The sequence below is a fragment of the Rhopalosiphum padi genome, chromosome 1, assembly GCF_020882245.1.
Source record: "Rhopalosiphum padi isolate XX-2018 chromosome 1, ASM2088224v1, whole genome shotgun sequence".
Classification (NCBI taxonomy): Eukaryota; Metazoa; Arthropoda; class Insecta; order Hemiptera; family Aphididae; genus Rhopalosiphum; species Rhopalosiphum padi.
This window is the reverse complement of record NC_083597.1, coordinates 69,041,545-69,062,714: the sequence shown is the minus strand read 5'-3', so window position 1 is coordinate 69,062,714 and position 21,170 is coordinate 69,041,545. Positions and strand designations below refer to the sequence as shown.

General features: G+C 31.0%; 1 protein-coding gene across 1 annotated transcript in view; it reads left to right on the top strand.

The window, feature by feature from the left end:
• Window positions 1-17,637, top strand: part of LOC132916977 (glucose dehydrogenase [FAD, quinone]-like) — a 40,991-nt gene extending 23,354 nt beyond the window's left edge. The window contains 4 exon segments of the mRNA XM_060977463.1: window positions 3,663-3,967; window positions 4,779-4,958; window positions 15,708-17,003; window positions 17,005-17,637. Coding sequence (XP_060833446.1) covers window positions 3,731-3,967; window positions 4,779-4,958; window positions 15,708-17,003; window positions 17,005-17,145 — 1,854 coding nt within the window. The 5' untranslated portion in view covers window positions 3,663-3,730 and the 3' untranslated portion in view covers window positions 17,146-17,637.
• Window positions 17,638-21,170: the final 3,533 nt, after the last annotated feature.

The following is a 21,170-nucleotide window of genomic DNA, read 5'->3' as shown; positions in this document are numbered from 1 at the left end:
TAATAATTAGATTTTAATAACGTCCATGGATCACTGTTGTCCAATTTTAATCGTCTCGATGATTTTGTATAGTCTATACTGAGTAAAAAAAAGGTATAAAAACCTTATATAGTCGCTATTTAAAATATATATACACGATAAGTCTGTACGAATATATTATGTCCACACCTTATGAACTGTATTCTTAAATTCAAGTTATATAAAACTCTCGACAACTTGACTGAAGAATCAATATTGGAATTCAGTCTCAATTGGTCGGCAATAAAATCATGACTATAATGTGATTGTGTTATTGCATATATAAAATCACTGACGAGTTCGCGAGAAACTTTAACAAATAAATGATGAGTTCTATAGAATAAAAGATTTATGCAGATTATTTTTATTCTAATAACCGATATATTTCCTAAAAGCACTTATTTTAACATCCTTTGTCATTATACTTGTGAACTTAATATGAAATATAATACGAGTATGATTAAAACAAAAAAAATGCAATCAAAAGACTTATTAAAGTAGTTATCAGTATGATATTTAGATTAATATATTTAGATATACATAAATGATGCGCAATTTTTTTAAACATTTGAAATTCCAAAAATCAGAATTTGAATAAATTCATTAATAAATAAATAAATGGGGATGATCATGCATAGTGGATCATTCTATTTATTTATCATTCGTGAAATATTGAATGTATGAAATATTGTTATACAATATTAATAATAATAATGTACAGTTACAGTCAAGCGAAAAGGTTTTGCCGACCAGAACGACTGAAGTTTGTGTTTCGCTCCGGAAACAGCGGTCGCTAGAGCCGAATAAATAATAATATTATTGCGATTTCCTATATCATACGGTTAGTAGACATATTATATATGCGTTGTTCGCATAATACTTTGGAATGTATAATATCATTATATTGTATCATCGTACTAGACGCATCTGTACGTTCAAACGCCCTTCTAGGGAAAGTGTACGATATAAATGTAATCATAATCGCACTCAGCAAAATATATCGGTGGAGATATGAATACGAGCATAAAGTCTGCGTATTATTTGCACGCGTATACCTATATTAGAGAGAATGCTACAAAGTTTTAAAAATCCGAAATCGAAGCGGTTATAAAATTCAGATAACAAAACTTAAAAAACAAATTATTTTTTAATATTCCAAACATTAGTAAATCCAATGTGCCAAAACTGGATTTAGCACCGTTAGACATTTTTTAAGCATACAATTGAAATGATTATGTCGGCTACAAACTTACTGTTCCTAACTGTGTATAAACATTTTATTCTGTAGCGTTTTCGAAATTTTGAGTTCCGGATGCAGAACGATGAAATTGGTTGTTCCGAACTATAATAATATGTCTGCATGTGACGTATATAACGTGGTTTATGATGTTAAATTAAACACAAAAAAACAATGATAAATAGCTTTTCATTAAAAAAAAAAATAATAATTCCGTCAATTTCGTTACGGCAACTACTCCAAAACTGCTATTCATTCAAAATCGTCTAGCGTTCTTTAGCAGTATTATAAGTTAATTACAATGATTAGAAGAGTCAAAAGTTGCCTATACAGAGTTCAGAATAGACATCCAAAATCGAAAAGTAGAACGCAAATACTATGAAAAGGCTGCTTTTACCAGTTAATATATTAAGTTTACAAAAACGATTTTTCAAGAGAATAACTTTCAACAGTGATGTATACATGATGATTCAATCAGGTATGCTGACAGCTATTTTTTCGTTAAATGATTAATTTATTTTAATTCTGATTTTTTTATTATAAATTTCATATTTCCACATAATTTATATTTATTTAATGAAATATGTTCTGTAGTAAAACAAATTTTTTATTTTCAAATAAAAACAGACATTTCTTTACCGTAAATGATTACGTATATAGATCATTTTACTAAGAATTATTTTAATATTTATAATTTTATAGATCAAAATTCTAACCAGTATTTCCTGAGTTAAGTAATATACTAAAGCTAGTTATGTGAAACATGATAATATGCTTAACATATAACTGGGTTATGATGATTTTAAAACTACCTCTTATAGTTATACTTAGGTAGGTATAATAACATTTTATAATTTATAAATCTATACGAGTATAATAATTACTAAAATAAATAATTATATTATGTAAATTCGTTCAACTTAACCGTAATAACTTACCCGCGCTTTCATTAAAATTTAGATTTAAATGCATTAACATTTTCATATAATAATGTGCTATACAATTTACAGAAAAAAAGAAATATTCATTTGTATCATTAGAAGATACTTCTTCAACAATATGGTCAAAGAATTTGAAAATGGTCTTTAAGTAATACTTAAAATTTTTGAAATCAGATAAAATAATGAGTGGGTATTTTTTTTCACATTTTCAACATTTCAAGTAGTACATTCACTATTTCGAATTCCATACGCAATACATAATATGCTAATATTATAATATTTCCTATGTGGTAGATGAATAATATGTGTGGCATAAGCATAATAATATCATCATGACTACATGCATTCACGTGGTTTTTCGGTGATCTTGTGGTTCGTTTGCCGCCGATCACGCGCGCATTTGCAACGCGATTGAAATCAATAATAATTTTTAGAAGGGTTTTCACCCATTGAGTCATAATTTTAATATTAGCACTCGCGAATCTTGTTCATAACCTTGACCGGACCGGAAAAAATACGATAATATCAATGATAATAAATAATATATTGTAGGTAGGTACATAACAGTATTTAATACATCGCGCGCATCTATATTTATTGTGCCAAACATACATCACGTACGAGTTATTTGAAACTATTAATTTTAAAACAGTAATTACGTACTACGGGCTATACCATTGTGTACACACTGTGGTATCGGTATACGTTATAAAGACTTGACACGTGACGATAGATAAATAATATTTATTTATGGATATAAAAAAACAAATGTTTCGATAAACATCGTGCGATGACCGCATCCGTCGTGTTTATCTCGTACCTTAACATTATCGAGTATACCGCACGACTGCAAACATAGATCATAATATTGTTGTTGGGTTTTTTTGCCGACGAACTCGAAAAGGAAAAACCAAATTTCATGACACCTATTTTATGACGGCGATAAAATAAGGATAGCGACGTTATAAAAGCCAAAGATCCGCTAAAAGTTATTTAGTCGACCGTGTAAAATCAGCGTGTTCCCGAGTGTTATTTTATATTTTTACCATCGCATTACATAAACTACCTTTTATTATTAAAGTATAATATCCGGAGACTCGCGCCCACGCAGTTTATTGTCTATACATAGTGATGGCCAGACACAATTATATTATTATATACGCGTCTGAATCTCGTCTTTTTTCGTCCAAGCCCTAACGATCGTTCTCTCTATAGGTATTTTATTCTAAGAGGTAATAGCAAATGTACGAGCTGTAATATTTATCTCTAGAATAAAATTTAGAAACAGTTTTATTAAAAATATTAGTGCTGTTAATAAAATTAATTCAAATTCGTGTTCTGAAGTCGACAATTTCGGGGATACGACCTTTTGAAATAATTTAAATGCGGCGGAGATTTTAACTAACACACGAACACGCTATCACACTAAACAAAACGCTAACCCTTAGCCGACCTTTTGTTTTCAGGCGTAAATACGATATATAAGTAATTCAATATATAACGACTTTGGCAGCCCACCAATACGTCATCCAAGATGAGCAGCGGTTGCAACTGTCCGGTGACCCAACCGGGACCGACGTTGGCCAGCACGTGCGGCGGGTCGGCGTTCATGTTGTTCATGGGCCTATTGGAGGTGTTCATCAGATCGCAGTGCGACATCGAAGACCCGTGCGGCCGACCGGTGAACAGGGCGTTGCCGGACAATGAGTACGACTTCATTGTCGTGGGCGGCGGATCGGCTGGCAGCGTGATGGCCAGCAGACTCAGCGAGGTGATCATTAAACTATGCGCAATATGTTGTAAAAACGATACGATAACCTTCAGGGACGACGGGTCTAACTTCGACTATCTCGAACTTTTCGTACTTGAACACAAAAATGATTTTTTTTATTCTAAATGTGTTTGAAATGTTTAAATCGCACAATAAGTCGATTATTTGTTCATAAACTATGAATTAAGATCAAATTACAAGAGAAGAGAAAACGCATCCATTGCTAGAATCTAAAATTTTCAACCGAGTTTCAATTTTAAAATAAATAATAAACGATATATTATTATATTATTAATAATAAAGTAAATAACTATAATTATAATCATTATAGCGTACGGTCTACATAATAAATAAAAAAATCTATAAATCTACTGACACACATGAACATTGTGTATATAATTTTAATTGAATAATTCAAATTTTTTAAAGTTTGAGAGTTCAAGGACGTCACATCTCTTATTATTTATTTATTGTTGTAGAATCGTAAACACTCCATGTGATTTAATTTATATAATTACAAATACATTAAATATTTTATTTTTAAAATGGTTGAATTGGTCGGACCGTTATGAAGTTCGAAAATTCATCAGTATTAAATACTATTCTCATAATCAGAATTTGTGACTAATGTCGTCTTTAAAGTCGATTTAAAAAAAATCTGTTGATAGGTGCCTTTTACTGTAGAAAATCTCAATGGTTTTTTTATAGCACGGAAACTACGCTTCGTTAACTACCATTTTTGGAATCTTTTCAAGCACAATTATATATTTTTCGAGATTTTATAATATATTTTTTTTTATGATTTCTTCAGGTACCACAGTGGAAAGTTCTGTTAATTGAAGCGGGTGGTGATGAACCAACCGGCACACAAGTTCCGTCTATGTTTCTTAATTTTTTGGGTTCGTCAATCGATTGGAGTTATAATACAGAACCTGAAGAAATGGCATGTTTAAGTAGTCCGGAGAGAAGATGCAACTGGCCTAGAGGAAAGGTAACGTACAAATGAGTTTATATTGCTGTGTTGTTACAAATTTATTTTTTCGAACACGAAAGTTCTGAGATTTAATAATTATGAAAAATAATTGCTAGGTTGGCGTATTTTTAAAGGCGTGAAATTAACGCGAAGAGCACATCATTCTTTTTGAAAATTAATTAGTAACGTAGGTGTATTCTACAGTAGTCTAACGGCATTACATAAGATAAATCGTAATTTATAATATGTTTTTAACGAGCGATAGTTTCCAAATCGGAGCTGACCCGTGACGAAAATCAAGATCAACAGTATAGTTTTCTACTTAACAAACGATCGCGTAATCGAACTATTATATTATCTTATAACTAAATATAAAAATATAATATAATAACCTTCCTAATTAAAGAACAAATTATTACCACACGTATATACATGATTGTGGGTTAAATTAGTTTAAATTAAACTCGGTATACCTGCAATTATTATGCCCGATAGTTTCCTGATAATATATCGTAACAAAACCAGAATATTACTGAAATATGCGGATGAATGAAATACGCATAATTTCTCATAGTAATTACAGTAAACGCATGTAACATTATAATAATATATAGGTTAAGAACTAAATTACAATTTAGATAGACAGTTATTAATAATATACACATTTTTAATCATCTAATATTAGAGTAGTATCGATAATGTACATTTACTCGGTGGTAGGTAGTCAGCGAATCGGTGTTAATAATGTAATAATATGCAATGTAAACCGCGTATAACAAACCAAAAAGGGTTTAATTATCTGTTTATTAAAAAGACATTTAACAAATAGTTTCGTGAAATTAATTTTTAAACATATGGATATCATCAAAATAGTAATAAACTTTTAAAATCACGATAAAAATACTAAAATATACCTATTATTATTTATGTGATTAACTCAAACTATGTTAAAGACTAAAGAGTATATTTTCTAAAATCTTTAATGATTTTTGATAAAATAAATTTTTACCTTTAAAATAATTATATTGTATAAATAGATTAATACAATACGTTATTGTTTTCTGATCGTTTGTAATAATAATAATAAAAAAATTAATAATAATAATGTGAAATAATTCTCTATACTACTTTTTTTTTACCTTTTTAAAACCAGTAACGGGTGGGTACTGCCCACTCGGTCCCGTAACGTTTATTAACTTTTAAAAGTTTTATACATAGATGAGGGCCTTAGGTACCTATAATTATAACTCATTAGACATAATTAAAATGTTTATAAAATATTTTTTGATGCTTAAGTCAGTTGGTTATTGTTGTCTTGTTAAGTTATTTCTGATACATATTGCTTTTGACGATGTGCATTAATTAATCTTATAAAGCCTTCAGTCTACAATAGCTACAGTATACCGAGTATAGTTGTACTGGTGGTAAATAAACTAATATTGTAATGTTTATTACTTGATGTGCACAAGGCACAACTATTGCGTCTACTGAGAACAAAATTTATTTGTGTGTTATAAGATAATTTTTTACTGATGATTTGTTGCCGTATTAAAAGTACTGAGTTTTTAATTTATAGACATTAATTTATATATTTCATGTTTCCAAGACACTCTAAAAAAGGTTATAACTTATAAGTATAATCTTTTAAAATGAAAAATATTATAATGTAAATAAAAAGTGGTTATACGAAGGTCACGATAATATAATGTTTATTTACATTTACAAAATGTATTTTTATAAAAATAGAAATAACTTTAATGTAATTAAAATACTATTTTTTTCATTTTAATACAATATTATAGTATTATACCAATTACCATTAATAAAGTCGTCCAAAGGAAACAGATTTTCGTGAAAGTGTCGCAATTACGAGTACTTCAAAGTCCTTGACTTTTCCATTTATTTATTTTTTTCATAAATAATATATAATAAATATATTACCTTTTTAATGAATTAATGGACGGATATTATATCTTTAACCTTCATAGAATCGTAATATATTTTTAGTATTCCGTTCATAGAATTCTGAGATTTTCCCTATACGACTTATTTGTGTTCGATGAGATTGGAGTCACGACGTCAACTATTGGTTTTTATTCAAACATATTCAGGTCAGGTCATTTTACAGTATCCAATGAGATTTTCGAGCTATAGGATCATTGGGCCATAAACCGGCCGAGGTTATGTGGTTTTCTGCGGAATCGTGTTTGCAAGTATAATTTTTATCAAACTACTGCGATATTTGGTTTCGTGACGAAAAAAATTGAATAGAAACCTTAAACACGTGCAATTTGAGCGATACGTCGTACACAATTCGATCGTCTATTTTTTCGTTAAGGTTTTTCGCCTAAACTAACTGACAAAGAATCCGTGAGTCGGCTTGTTAAAAGTCTTGAAAACACATCTAGAACATTGTTATAGACAATCTTTATCTACTGCGGAGTACCCAATGGTTATAATGATTTCTTGTCCAAAACATTATACTTGCTTAATATTAATATTTAAAATAAAAATAGAATTAATTAATTCACGCTGTTATGTGGTAATTAAAATAGATTTATAATAAATACGTATTTACGTATATTATATATTTTATAAGTCATATTATGATATAATGTGATATGATATATTGTTGTATGCATTAAAATACGTTTGTTATTATATCGATACTCGATAGTACAAAATATTTCATGTTTAAAGTTCAATTGGTTTCGAATCACTCAAAAGCGTCGTTTTAAATATTAGTAGATAGTAATAATTACCAATATGAGTTTTTTTTTTTTTTGTTAAATATGATATCTATGGCTTTATCAGCTGTAAAACATAAATGAAAAATAATTGTGATTAAACATTAAAACACAATTTATTAATTTCGATAATTAACAGTATTTCCACAACGGACCAAAACTATTTGGTACGTTTGTTTGATACGGAACGTTTCATTATCTTGAAAAATAAACTAAACGGAAAATTGATTACTTTTAAAGTCCAAAACTTCATACCTATTGTAATAATACTGAAATAATATTGTAATGGTTCTACGATGATGCACAGTATTATATAAATATGTTGCTATTTACTTTCCAAATTTATTTATTATTCATTTTATATTATAGAAAAAAAAAAAATACTTTCAAACTAATGTTGCTATTTACTATTTAAACTCATAAGTTATAATATTATAACATTGATGTATACGCTTTTGTAAATATATAAATATAAAAATATTTATGTGTAAATATTAGTATACATAATGAATTATTATTCAATGCCCTACGACTTTAAGAGTCTAAACACTTTCATACTATTAAAATTAATTAATGTTTCACATTTACGGGAATAATTGAATCTGCATGTTTCAAAACAAAATGTGGTTTATTATATAAACATATAAAAATTAAAAAAAATAATAACTTAAATAGATACGTGACTGCATTTTCAATAAGTTTCGTTAAAAAAATGCGAAAGCATCGCTTGAAATATTTCTCAATTATTATCGTATATTACACCTATTATCGATCATGAAATACATCATGCACCGATGACGAAACATTTGGGGGCTTCCGATACTCGTGGTCTTTGATGCGTCTTTCGCTGTTTGTATATAATTAATTTACGTCGATACGATCCAGCCAGGCGAAACAATGTTCTGCGTTTTTTTGTTTTATTTTGTTTAAGTACAATTGTACGGATTTTAAGCGACATTCATGGTCGGATTAAAACGTGAAAACGTTATTCTACGAAATTGTTAAAAAATTCGTTAACCTAAATAGTAAATATATATATATATTATATGTATATAAACTTAGTTCCTTGTTTGATATTATCCAAGTCAATTAAACCGCACGCGCTGTGAAGTTATAATATTACGTAAGACGTATAAATAGAACAAAATATTGCTGTATTGTGCACGATCGTTAACTTCAAACATCTAATGTTTATAATTGTTAATTGTTGTAATTAAATTACCATAATTTTGTCGAAACTCTGTGTGTATTTATGTTGTATATTACTAATACGCCGAAAATCCGAGAAAGGACCCAATCATGTCCCTTTGATTACCTTTTTATTGGAAGAAATCAATATTAATAAATTTAAGATGTCGTTTTCTAAGATTTGCTTCAAAAATACGATAAAATATTATTGAGTAAGTTATTCGGAAATTCAAAAATCCTTGACCCTTGTGTTAGTATTTTTGAGTGGTCCATATTTTTTTGGTCAGCTAACTTGATCTGCTAATGAAGTCTGCTCGAGTTATCTATTTATATCGATGATAATTTAAAATATTAATCGATACATACCTAATTACAATAATGAATAACAATTTTGTATGTTTATTTGTGAATTTCATCGAACCAGATCGAATATCTATCAATCCGTACTAAATAAAAAGCTTAAAAAGTTTTTAATTCAAAAACGTCTTATGGTGTGTATTTATATAATTTTAGGGAATTATTAAACAAACAATATAATAATTTACTAGATAGTAGATACCTATATATTCGTACATTGTAGAATTTCTTTGGAAAAATGCAAGGAAAATAAATCGTTTATTACTGTTAGGTGTTGATAAAAAATAAATCATATTTCTAGTTTCAAGCTTAGTACTTGGTTGTAAAATCCAATTTATAAAATTACAATATCAAACGCGATAAAAATCGTTAAAGAAATAAATCATTACCGCATAACATGATTATTATTAAAACGTCCGAATAGATTATGGATGTAGACCATACTCGGCGGGTACAATGAAGCGCTTTGTTGCGAAGGTACCTTCACCATTAAAGTAGATAAATATCTATTAGCTTAACCGTAGAAAAAAAAAATAATAATTTGTAACGCGTTTTTTTTTCTCTCATTACAATACGCACACTACATTTTCCATTCGTGTATCATTCGTCTTCCGTTTCGCCCACACGCTTAAGCCGCCGCCGCACCGTCTTGAAAATAATGTTTATGATAATAAATAATAATACTTACCATATTATAATATCGTCTATAATACATACAAGGAACGCGCTGTAAATAATATAATGTAAAATATAAATTTAAATTTTCGCCGTATGCATTTCATCCAGTGACAACGACAACAAAAACAATAATAATATTTTACATAATATGTCTCCGCGCTAGTGTGCTAAACAAAATACCGTCACGAATCCATTATAATATTATATTTTATTCCGGTTTTAATTTCTTCTTATTCATCACGGACTCTCGGCTTTCCACATGGCTTTGGAACCGGGTAACGATGATATTATTATAATAAATCCTCAATGGTAAAGGTATATTATACAGGGTGTAACAGGACTATTTAATATACATAGTAACATTTGTAATGGACATTTGTCAGTCTCGTTACACCTTATATATATTTTTTATCGTCCGTAAATTATTGTACTCACATAGTCCTACATATTATACCTTAATATAGCGTATTACATACGTGTGGTGAGCACAGGTCCGCAAAAAAGTAAAAATAATAATAAATCATGTACACAAACACTCTAGGCGGAAATGCGCGCCGTAGCTTCAGTTCATTACGAGTGTGTTCTAAAAATTAATCCTCGTCCCGGTGAGAAAGCCTCGTCGTGTACTCGTGTAATGCACCCGCCGGCCAATATTACGCGTTTGTGGTTATAATGACGACGATGATGATAATATTAAATGTATATCAGTAACTGTTTCGGGTCTGGTTTTCCAACGGGAAATTTTGCCTACCGTCTACCGATGAAATAACATCGTTGTGAAAAGAATTTTCAAAAAATTTTACTTGATTAAAGCAGAAAATTATTGATATTAAATATTAATACACAGTCCAAATCTATAAACTGGATATTTTGCACAATATGGGTTTTATATAATATAATTTTTACAAGCACTAATATTAGTTAAAAATCATAAAATATTACTCCCACAATAAGTGGTCAAATATTATTACGCATTATTCTTAGCACGGAAAGTTCACTAAAACAGAAATAGCTCGTTTGCATTTCGAATTAGTTGCATAAAAATGTCGAAAACAATGTTACCTATCGTATGCATTTTAATAGCGTAAACGGTGGTTGTCGAAAAACGATTTTGTATATAATAATATTATATAGCCACTGCGCAGTCCTCGACTAATGTGATGAGCGTGTCCTGCGAATCACCCCGCGCAGTACATAATAATATTATTATACCGCAACAGTTTTACGGCCGAACCGACTCTGCTGGACCACTGCATCAGTGACTATACATACAGTCGAAGCAGTAGCGTCACCGTCGTGAGATGATAACGAATTCTTAGTTTGTCATTAACGAACCAGCCGCGTATAGTGGTTCCGGCGATTTCGCGTCATCGGTCGTGTGCGCGTCACTGCGGCTGTATAGTAGATTTCCCTTGACGCCACTTTCGTGGGCTCATCAAGTCGTCCGGCACACCATTAATTATATACCGTTTCGATTGCTGCAGCTCCGTGTATGAATTATGCATAGGAATATATACATTAATATTATAATGCGCTATTATCGTCGCATACGCACGACTGACAATAGGTAGCCGCCGCGTTCCGTCGGTTGTATGTGGTTGCGAGACGATCGACGATTTAACGCCCTCCGGACAGCAACTAAATACGACGCATTAATACTGTCCTCTCGTTTTTTCACGGTGATTTCAATAGTGACTTTCGTGACGGCGTATATGTATATGCGTTTGAACGGAATAAATCGATTTTCTACTGCGACACGACGGCGGCCGGCGACGGGAGTAGACATAAAATATTATACGTACAGTTTATACACGAGACCCGGCGATGACGACGATTTCAGGATCGACGCCGATCGGCTAATTGCTTTTCCTCTTTCGCTCGTGGTACACGTTCCGCCAACAACTGTTACGGTGCGGGAAAACGTCCGCAACTTTCGTTCCGCACTATAAGACTTATACTATTACCATCGATTGTCCCCGCGTCGCATAATATTATAATACCATCGTCGACCGGGTTTTGAATAATCTCACACGACCGTATAATTCCCGTTCGCGCTGTCCGTGAATCCGACTTTATGGATAATAGATAATAATAATAATAATAATAATAATAATAATAATAATAATAATAATAAACGTAGGTATTATACGCGTACTAACTCCGTGTTGTATACTTTATAGAAACGCCACTGAATTATATTATGTTACACTTAAAACATTTCGCCCGACTTCTTTGTTTGTAGACAGACATTCGTGTTTGTTTTTTTTTTTTTACTTTCTTATTCTAGCACGTTGTTGCATTTACTATTTTAATAGGTCTTCTAGTATAATACATAGATTGCAATGAGATTATTTTATTAGTGCCTAAACAACACGGTTGTCTAAAAAATTATTAAGGTTTTTAGAAATATTTATTTTCATTAACTTAATTCGAAATAATTACAAGTTACTTTATGCATTTTAGATTCTGGAGAGTTTATGACTGTATATTTTATTTTGCAGTAATAGTAAAAATGCTTCGATTATCAACTTTAAGAAAGGTTTCTGATAGAAAATTGGTTTTATTGGTACCTTGGTGGGTTAAAAAGTAGAAATTTCACCGTACTTCTTCAAATAATCGATGGGTTTTTAATACAAACCTTTTGTAAAAATTAATATAAATATATTTTTTTTTTTTGCAACATCGGTACCAACATTTGTATAGAACTTTTCAATTAAAAATCATTTTTCATCGTATACAATAATATTTATCGTTCAATTCAAATTTACACGTTATTCATTACAGTGACCTACTCAATTACTGGTACTCTTAACATTTTTTGTACAGAAAAGCGGTTACCTATTTGACGGCTCTTTTTGTCTTCACTTTTAGAAGCATAATATTTTTTTGATATTTAAATTGTATAAATATTAAATTCCGATTGATTAGTTTTTATTAGTTATACTTGTTAAGACGAGTTGGATGGAGTAGCATATTATTGTACTATGTTTATCGCTCATCGATATTTTAAATAAGGTTATAATTAATACAGTTCTAGTCCTAACTTTGATTTGTACGTATTTTAATTCCGAGAAAAACATTCTACTTCAAAATAGAAGTTTAAAATGTATATTATTTAAAAAAAATAAAAATCTAATATTTGTGATGATAAAAATTGTAAAAATTTGTTTGTTTTTTTTTAAATATTACTAGATACTATTTGAAGTAATGAATGTTCTACTACAAAAAAAAAATTAGCCATGTACATTATAATTATTTTGTAAGTTGCAGCAATTCATTGACAATATTTGCATTTGACAGTTGATATTTGATTATTATCATGAGATGCTTTTCGAAGACGACCTTCATTATCTAAATATTCACGTCACAGATTAAATCTTTTTCCACATTTATAAATAGTTACCTATGGAAAAATTGTAAGCGTAGAACGCATCACCGTGGAATTGGGTTTTAGATTTTAGATGACGATATTTTGTAACACATTGACAATGACACGAATTACGTAATAATAATTCAGTGATGAGCTCTTCGAATTGTCATTTTTTCGATGAAAATCTATTGACGGACAAGTACATGTTATACTTATTTATATTACGACAACTATAAAAACGTAAATAAAATGTTAGATAACCCACTTATTAGATACATGTCTCTCGAAGCTGTGCAATAATTATGAACATTTGTTAACAATTATAATATATATTTTCAATATATTCAATGTCTTTTCGTTTCAGAATTTTTTATCATCTATGCTCGATAAAAAATTGTCACCTTGGTGGCGTGTACCTAAGTAAATAATTTAAATTAGTCTTGCATTTTGACAATTTTTTCGTTATTTAAATTAAGAATGGTATTAATTGTGACCGCAATTTGTTTCGATTCATTTTTATTTTTAGTTTCAGGGACGGTGTTAATAACAATATTTGACATGTATAATTACAATGGAAATTTTGACTTGACATTGAAATTTATTTTTATCCGTTAATCAAAATCTAGAATTAAAATTCTAAGGCACGTAATTATGGGCAGATATATAAAATAAAAAAAATTGGTAAAATAATAAAATTGTGCATGGTAAAAATGTAGGTATTATACATTAACGTCATAATAGCTAGGTACAACATATTCGTGATCCCGAGTATTTTGAGTCGATGATATCATAAATGTTGAAGCAATTACATTGTCAGTGCTAGACAAATACCCATTATTATTTATTATATTATACCATTAGTGGGATGTCTGCAGACGTTCAATCAGGACCACGAAAGAGTGTAACTATATTTTTCGTCTTATATAACACCGTCTAGTTTAATTAACTGCAATTTTATTACGCGGTGTTATTTTGATACGAATTAACTTGTATTGTAATCTAAATAGGTATAACATTGTACTCTATTAAATCCTTAACAAATAAGACAGAACGCAGCCATCGATTTAAATAAGAGAAATTCTCGCAGATGATAAAACTACCTGTAATAAAATAGTATGTGTTGCGTAAGCTATTAATTTTAAAACGAGTCATTAGAAATCAGTATTTGTTGATATGTCCCTTTAGCCGATTTCGATTCGTACACCGTTCACAAACTCATGACCAAAGTCATACTCTATTTATTAATAATGTGGCTCCAGTCATTATAAAACCATAATATGAGTGAATAAAATAATATGAATAATCATTATACTTTCAACAACAAAGAAATCAAATACTTTAAGTATTAAAGTACTATTTGATTATAATCCTAATAGCAAAGTATTTTGATTTACGTATCTAAAAATTCCATAACTCTTATTTCGGATATAGTTTTGTGTTTGAAAAATATTCCTTAGATTGTTAGATTTCGAACATTAAGGCAGAACTATTTTTCTCAACAGTGGCAACAGATTTAAATATATACAGTACACAATACATCCTCTATCAAGTGTACGAGAAAACGTAATATTTCAGTGATTCAAATGTAAAAACATGTAGCTTTTGCGTATTATTTATTATTTCGAGGAAAATAAAGCAAAATTGAACAGAGATTGTATCTATAATAATGAACACGACAAATAAGTGAACATAATATCAACATGAAAAATCGAAACAAAAATAAGTGGAGTTCGATATTATACACTACCGTTTTCTAAGTAAATAAAGTTATTTATTAAAAAACATCAAATATGTGTGTAATTTAATAAACATATCGATCGGTTTTAATTTAAAATTATACACATTATAATTATTAATATGAACATATTGAGTTAAAAATATTACTTAATACTCATCATACTTTTAAATTTCAATTATGATAGTCAAATAAAAACCGTTTCAGTTGTTATTGGGCATAGACAAGTTATTTAAGTAATAAAAAATAAATAAATAAATATTATATTGGTTATCACTTATCAATTACCATATTTTATTTTCATAACTTATAATTCTGTATCAAAGGACATAACTTCGACGGCAGTGTCCTTGGTACAGGGATTGCACTTAGGTACCAATTGTAAATTTCCAGCTGAAAGTCTTCTAAGATGAAAAGTTGATTATTGAGTTAAGTTTCGTTATTGTATTTTGTAAAAGTCTATAGTTCAAAGTCAAGTTTGACTGCTAAGTGTTATCAGCTATATATATGTGTGTAAATCGGGACTAATATGGCTGTACGACTACAGTTCGAAACGGCGCTGTGCTTGTCGTAACTCCAGCTTAAATATACCTACCTAGGTTCATATAGTTAAATCAAGATCGGACGTTCTATTCTCATATTATATCTTAATATTCTTATCATGATAATTATTAACGGTGGATTTTGCGCAGGTGTTGGGCGGTACGAGCGTGATGAACGGCATGATGTACATGCGGGGCAGCCGACACGACTTCGACGGCTGGGCCAAGATGGGCAACCCGGGTTGGAGCTACCAGGAAGTGTTACCGTACTTCCTCAAGTCCGAGGACAACCACCAGGCGACCATTATGGACGCCGGTTTCCACGGAGTCGGTGGTCCACTGCCGGTCGGACAGTTCCCATACCATCCTCCGTTGTCGCACGCCATCTTGCAGGCCGGTCTGGAGCTCGGCTACCAGGTGCGCGATTTGAACGGGGCTCTGCACACAGGTTTTGCGATCGCGCAGACCATGTCCAAGAACGGTTCTCGGTACAGCTCTGCTCGTGCGTTCCTGCGACCAGCTAAGGATCGATCCAACTTGCACGTGATGCTCAACGCCACGGTGACTCGGGTGCTCATCGACCCCAAGAAGAAGGCCGCATACGGTGTGGAGGTGTACAGCGGGGCGGACGGACGGAAAATCTCGATCAATGCACGACAAGAGGTGATCGTGTCCGGCGGTGCGGTCGCATCACCACAGATACTGCTGTTGTCGGGCGTCGGGCCAAAGGATGACCTGCGAGCCGTCGGCGTGCCAGTCGTGCACGACCTACCGGGCGTCGGCCGAAACCTTCACAACCACGTGGCTTTCTTCGTCAATTTCCGCATCAACGACACGTCGACGACGCCATTGAATTGGGCTACCGCCATGGAGTACCTATTGTTCCGGGACGGACTCATGTCCGGTACCGGAATATCCGAGGTGACCGCCGTGTTGCCGTCCAAGTATGTAAACCCCGCCGACGACAATCCCGACCTGCAGTTCTTCTTCGGCGGTTACTTAGCCGACTGTGCCAAGACCGGTCAGGTAGGCGAGAAATCGGGCAGCGGTGAGGGCGACAGCCGCCGCGTCATCAATATGATACCGGCTGTGTTGCATCCCAAGAGCCGTGGCCAGCTCAAGCTCAAGTCATCCGACCCACTCGCGCACCCTGCAATCCACGCTCGGTACCTGAGTCATCCCGACGACGTGGCTGTGCTGGTGGACGGCATCAAGTTAGCGATCCGGATGTCCGAAACTCCCGCCCTCCGCAAGTACGGCATGGAACTGGACCGGACGCCGGCGAAGGGCTGCGAGGACTTAGAGTTCGGTTGTGACGCGTACTGGGAGTGCGCGGTGCGCCGGAACACCGGACCGGAAAACCACCAGGCCGGAAGCTGTCGTATGGGTCCACCCAGCGACCCGGGCGCAGTTGTCGACGCAGAGCTCCGCGTGCACGGCATCGATCGGCCTGCGAGTGGTCGATGCTTCTGTGATGCCGGCCGTCACGTCCGGAAACACCAATGCTCCGGTGGTGATGATCGCCGAAAAGGCGTCGGATATGATCAAGGCCCGGTGGGTGGGCCGAAAGCCGTGGAGCAAGTGGTAAGGCGACCGAATGGCGGCCGAGCGGCGACGTCCTATTTTAATAAATTTGTAACACTATTGGTGCTAGAATTGTTAGGAAATCACAAAATAATATTAAATATTAGTTAGTATATATATAGCTTATACACGGACGCTAAAAACAAATACATTGGAAACTATTTTCATTTCTGTTTTATAGATTAAGAAATATTTATTGTAAAACACCACAAAAATAAGCAAAACACAATATCACCAATATTAGTATAATATAATTTAATTGACAACTGATATCTAAGCGATTGAGAAATCGATAACAAATGATCGTAACTGACCATAAACTCTGAATATCAACAATTATGGCGTTGGTTCTAAATTCTTCGTGATGACAATAAATCGAAATATTATTTATGAATCTTTACTGATCATAGTTTTATTCGAATTAAGTTATAAAATTGTATTTTATTCTATTTTGAATTTACATGTACAGGCATATAATATATAATATATATATATATATAGTTCTGTGCATATTTACATTTTACATTTAAAATACATTATTATTGTAAAACCAATCCTGGCAATCCTTTTCTCGGCATTGTATTCGAACAATTATTCAGGGCTCGCCTTAATGTTTTGCCCCTGCACTACCCCACCACAAATCAAGCACTTCATTTATAAAAGAAAAATTGTATCATCACCTGACACCTTATATTATGTACATCCGTTTCGTACTGCACGGCACAACATATTTAATAATAAGGTCGCCCTTATCACAATATCATATTGTTTTAGATCGCGATAGCGTCAACGCATCAATAAATCTCAACGTTCTATAATATATCACTAGCTATACCTAATAATATTATATTATTTCTTACTATGCATATAATACAAACACCATTCGCACGCCGCTCTATCACGCCGACAACGACGATGAAATCACTCTGTAAAGTCACCGACAAATATCCATTTGGTTTTGCTTTTATTGGTTGTATGTGTGTGTGTTTTTTTTTTTTTAGAAGATTATTGTTATTGTTTTTACAGAAAGCGGTCTCATTGTACGTCCACGTCCCGCGACCGGCCTTCAAGTCGTCGCCACCAAATATTTACACCTATTTAGGTACCTACCTACTATATTATTACGTGTACGACTATACGATATGTTTACGAGTTAGTGTTACGAGCTCGGTATGTTTGTATACGCACTAAAATTAGTATGCAGTTATTCGTTAAGTCCTACTATTTGCAGAGCACGCTTTTAATAAATATATCGATTAATTAATATTATTATTATCGTTATTGTATCAGAACGTGTTATAATAATATTACGTATCTATAGTTCTTATTAAAATAATATTTTAGTTGGTAGCGTAACGTAACGTATAAAGTATAATAATGTTATTAAAATATATTAAAATGCCATGACGAGAAATTATAGGGCCATTATTATAATATTTAATAATGTTATTAAGAAGCGAATTGGCCAACAAATATTGTAATATTTATATACGTGTGTATATTATTAAGTATATTTGATACATTATATTATTATTTTGTTTATAATATCAATACGCTCATACATAAAGCTGCGCGTTGTGTTTTAGTCTTTAGTTTGGCATTGTAAAATGTACAATGGTCAATGATCATTATTTTCACCTAGGTACCTAAATTATGTATGTCATATACACAAGTAGGGAACATTTTAGGAATCACTTTATTTGTGATAAATCATGACAAAATAATTGGTTTATTCTATACTGTGGTTAAGTGATATGCACAATTTTTTTTTATCGTTGTTAAAACTTGCACTAAACATAATTATTAAGCACATAGACCTAAGAATAATAGTTTATATTAATTTATGCCACATTATATATTATAAATAATATTATTATTCTATCGTCATATTATATTGTATCAGAATATGCATTTTATTTATCACGCAATTATTATAAGTATGTATTTTATCGTAATTTAATTCTTTCATTTAAAAAACCAAAAACAGAATTTAATCAAAAATATTGATAAAATTAATTAAACGCATAATATATTATTATAATATAATATTAGTTGTAAGTTTAAATTATGTATAATATTTTATAGATTATATGAAATTAAACTGTGCAATTTATTTTATTGATATTTTGTGTTCTATAGTATTTATAAAATATTTTTATTTTTTTTATTTCTTATCAAAATACATAGCACACGTCATAAAGTACACGCATTGCGATGATTTGTCGTGAACGCATAGAAAATCAATAACGATAGGATTTTAATTCCAAAAAAATAGTTTACCACAACTTTTTTCTACTCGCATACAATTACATCAACTACACTAACTTATTGTGCTAACATACGTCAACATTTGTACGTATATCGATGCGATATACATATGCGTATATTGTTAACGTTGTTTGAATTTCGCTATTGTTAGTTATAATAATAATAACAATTACATTAGTACAGTATACCATTATATAATATTATTGGTTTGTAATGTATAAATTCGTATTTTTCTCAACAGATTTATAATTTAGAGACTATAAATTATACAATCATATTATTATACATTTAAAATATATAATTTGACACATTTCTAAACAGAATATTATGAAAAACATTGACATTTAAAAAAATCTACTATCCATCAATAGGTACAGTTTTATTTAAAACACAAACAACAATATATAACATATTGCACTACCGAGACAAAGTTTCAAAGAAATCTGTTGTACAACTCGAAACAAACTAATAACAATAATACCTAGCTATACACTTTAATAAAATATATTATTATCCATGAGAAATTTAGAATGAAATTTAATAGTATTATGTTACTCCTATATTAACTATACATTAATCCGTAAAACGTTTAGTGTTTCTAGAAACAAAACAAGCGTTATTTTCAACACAATAATGTGGAAAAACCATGCGCACATAATGAACCATAATGACACTAACTGTCAAAAAATATAATTCATATGACTTTTTTTAAGTTTATTATCGAAAAAGAAAAAGATCATCAAAGTAGTTGACACGCGAGGAAAATAAAATCTAACCAAATTTTTGTATTTGATACACATATAAGGAAAAGTTCACCACATATTTTCTATAGTGTTTATAGTGTTTTCAGTTTGTAACCAAAAAAAGTTAGAAACATTTAAATATATTATACTAATATATACTAACCACATGTTAAGATATATGGAAATCATAAATGATTGAAACAGATTTCAAGAAGGGAGGGGGAACCCTAACGTCCCTAACTATCATTGTTTATTAGATAAGCATTTAATTTAATTTATTAAAACCGATATTTAATGCTTGAACACTCAATTTTTTCTTTTTTGAATTTCAAACGTTCCTAAAAATCATATAGTGTAGGTTTACGTTGAACTTTTTTTTATTCCAATAAAAACAGCTTACTTGTATCAGGAATCTTATATTTTAAGTTAATAACTTTTTAACTATCTATCTACAAAATCATTTGTAAATGTTTGTTATTTTTATAAACATTGTAAAATGTATAACTTAAAATTCTCGTAAAGAGAAATGTGATTTTAGTTTTACGATATTTGATGAACAATAAATATTTTATTAAAAATACTAATAATAATATTTTTGAAAATTTCAATTATCTACGACTAAATATTTTCGAATAACAAAAAATAAACAAATAAAAACGATTTTGTAAAAAAAAAACTGGATTTTCGTAGTATTTTTTTGGTTTTCTGGCAAACGAGTAATAAATATTTATAATAATATTTTTTTAAATTATTTTACTTTTAACTTACTTCAAAGTACAACATTTTAATCATAAATCAATATCAATGATGGAACAGCAAAATTTCTGTACATAAAGACCAATGCCTATATATATTCAACACTGACACTCAACTTAGTATCTAAAACTCAGATACCTAATCATCTTTTTGTATAATTTAAAACATAATACATATATGTCTTTATCTCTATAATATAATGTTGATTACTTTCGATAACATTTTTATAATATGGATTTTATTTTATAATTTATTATTCAAG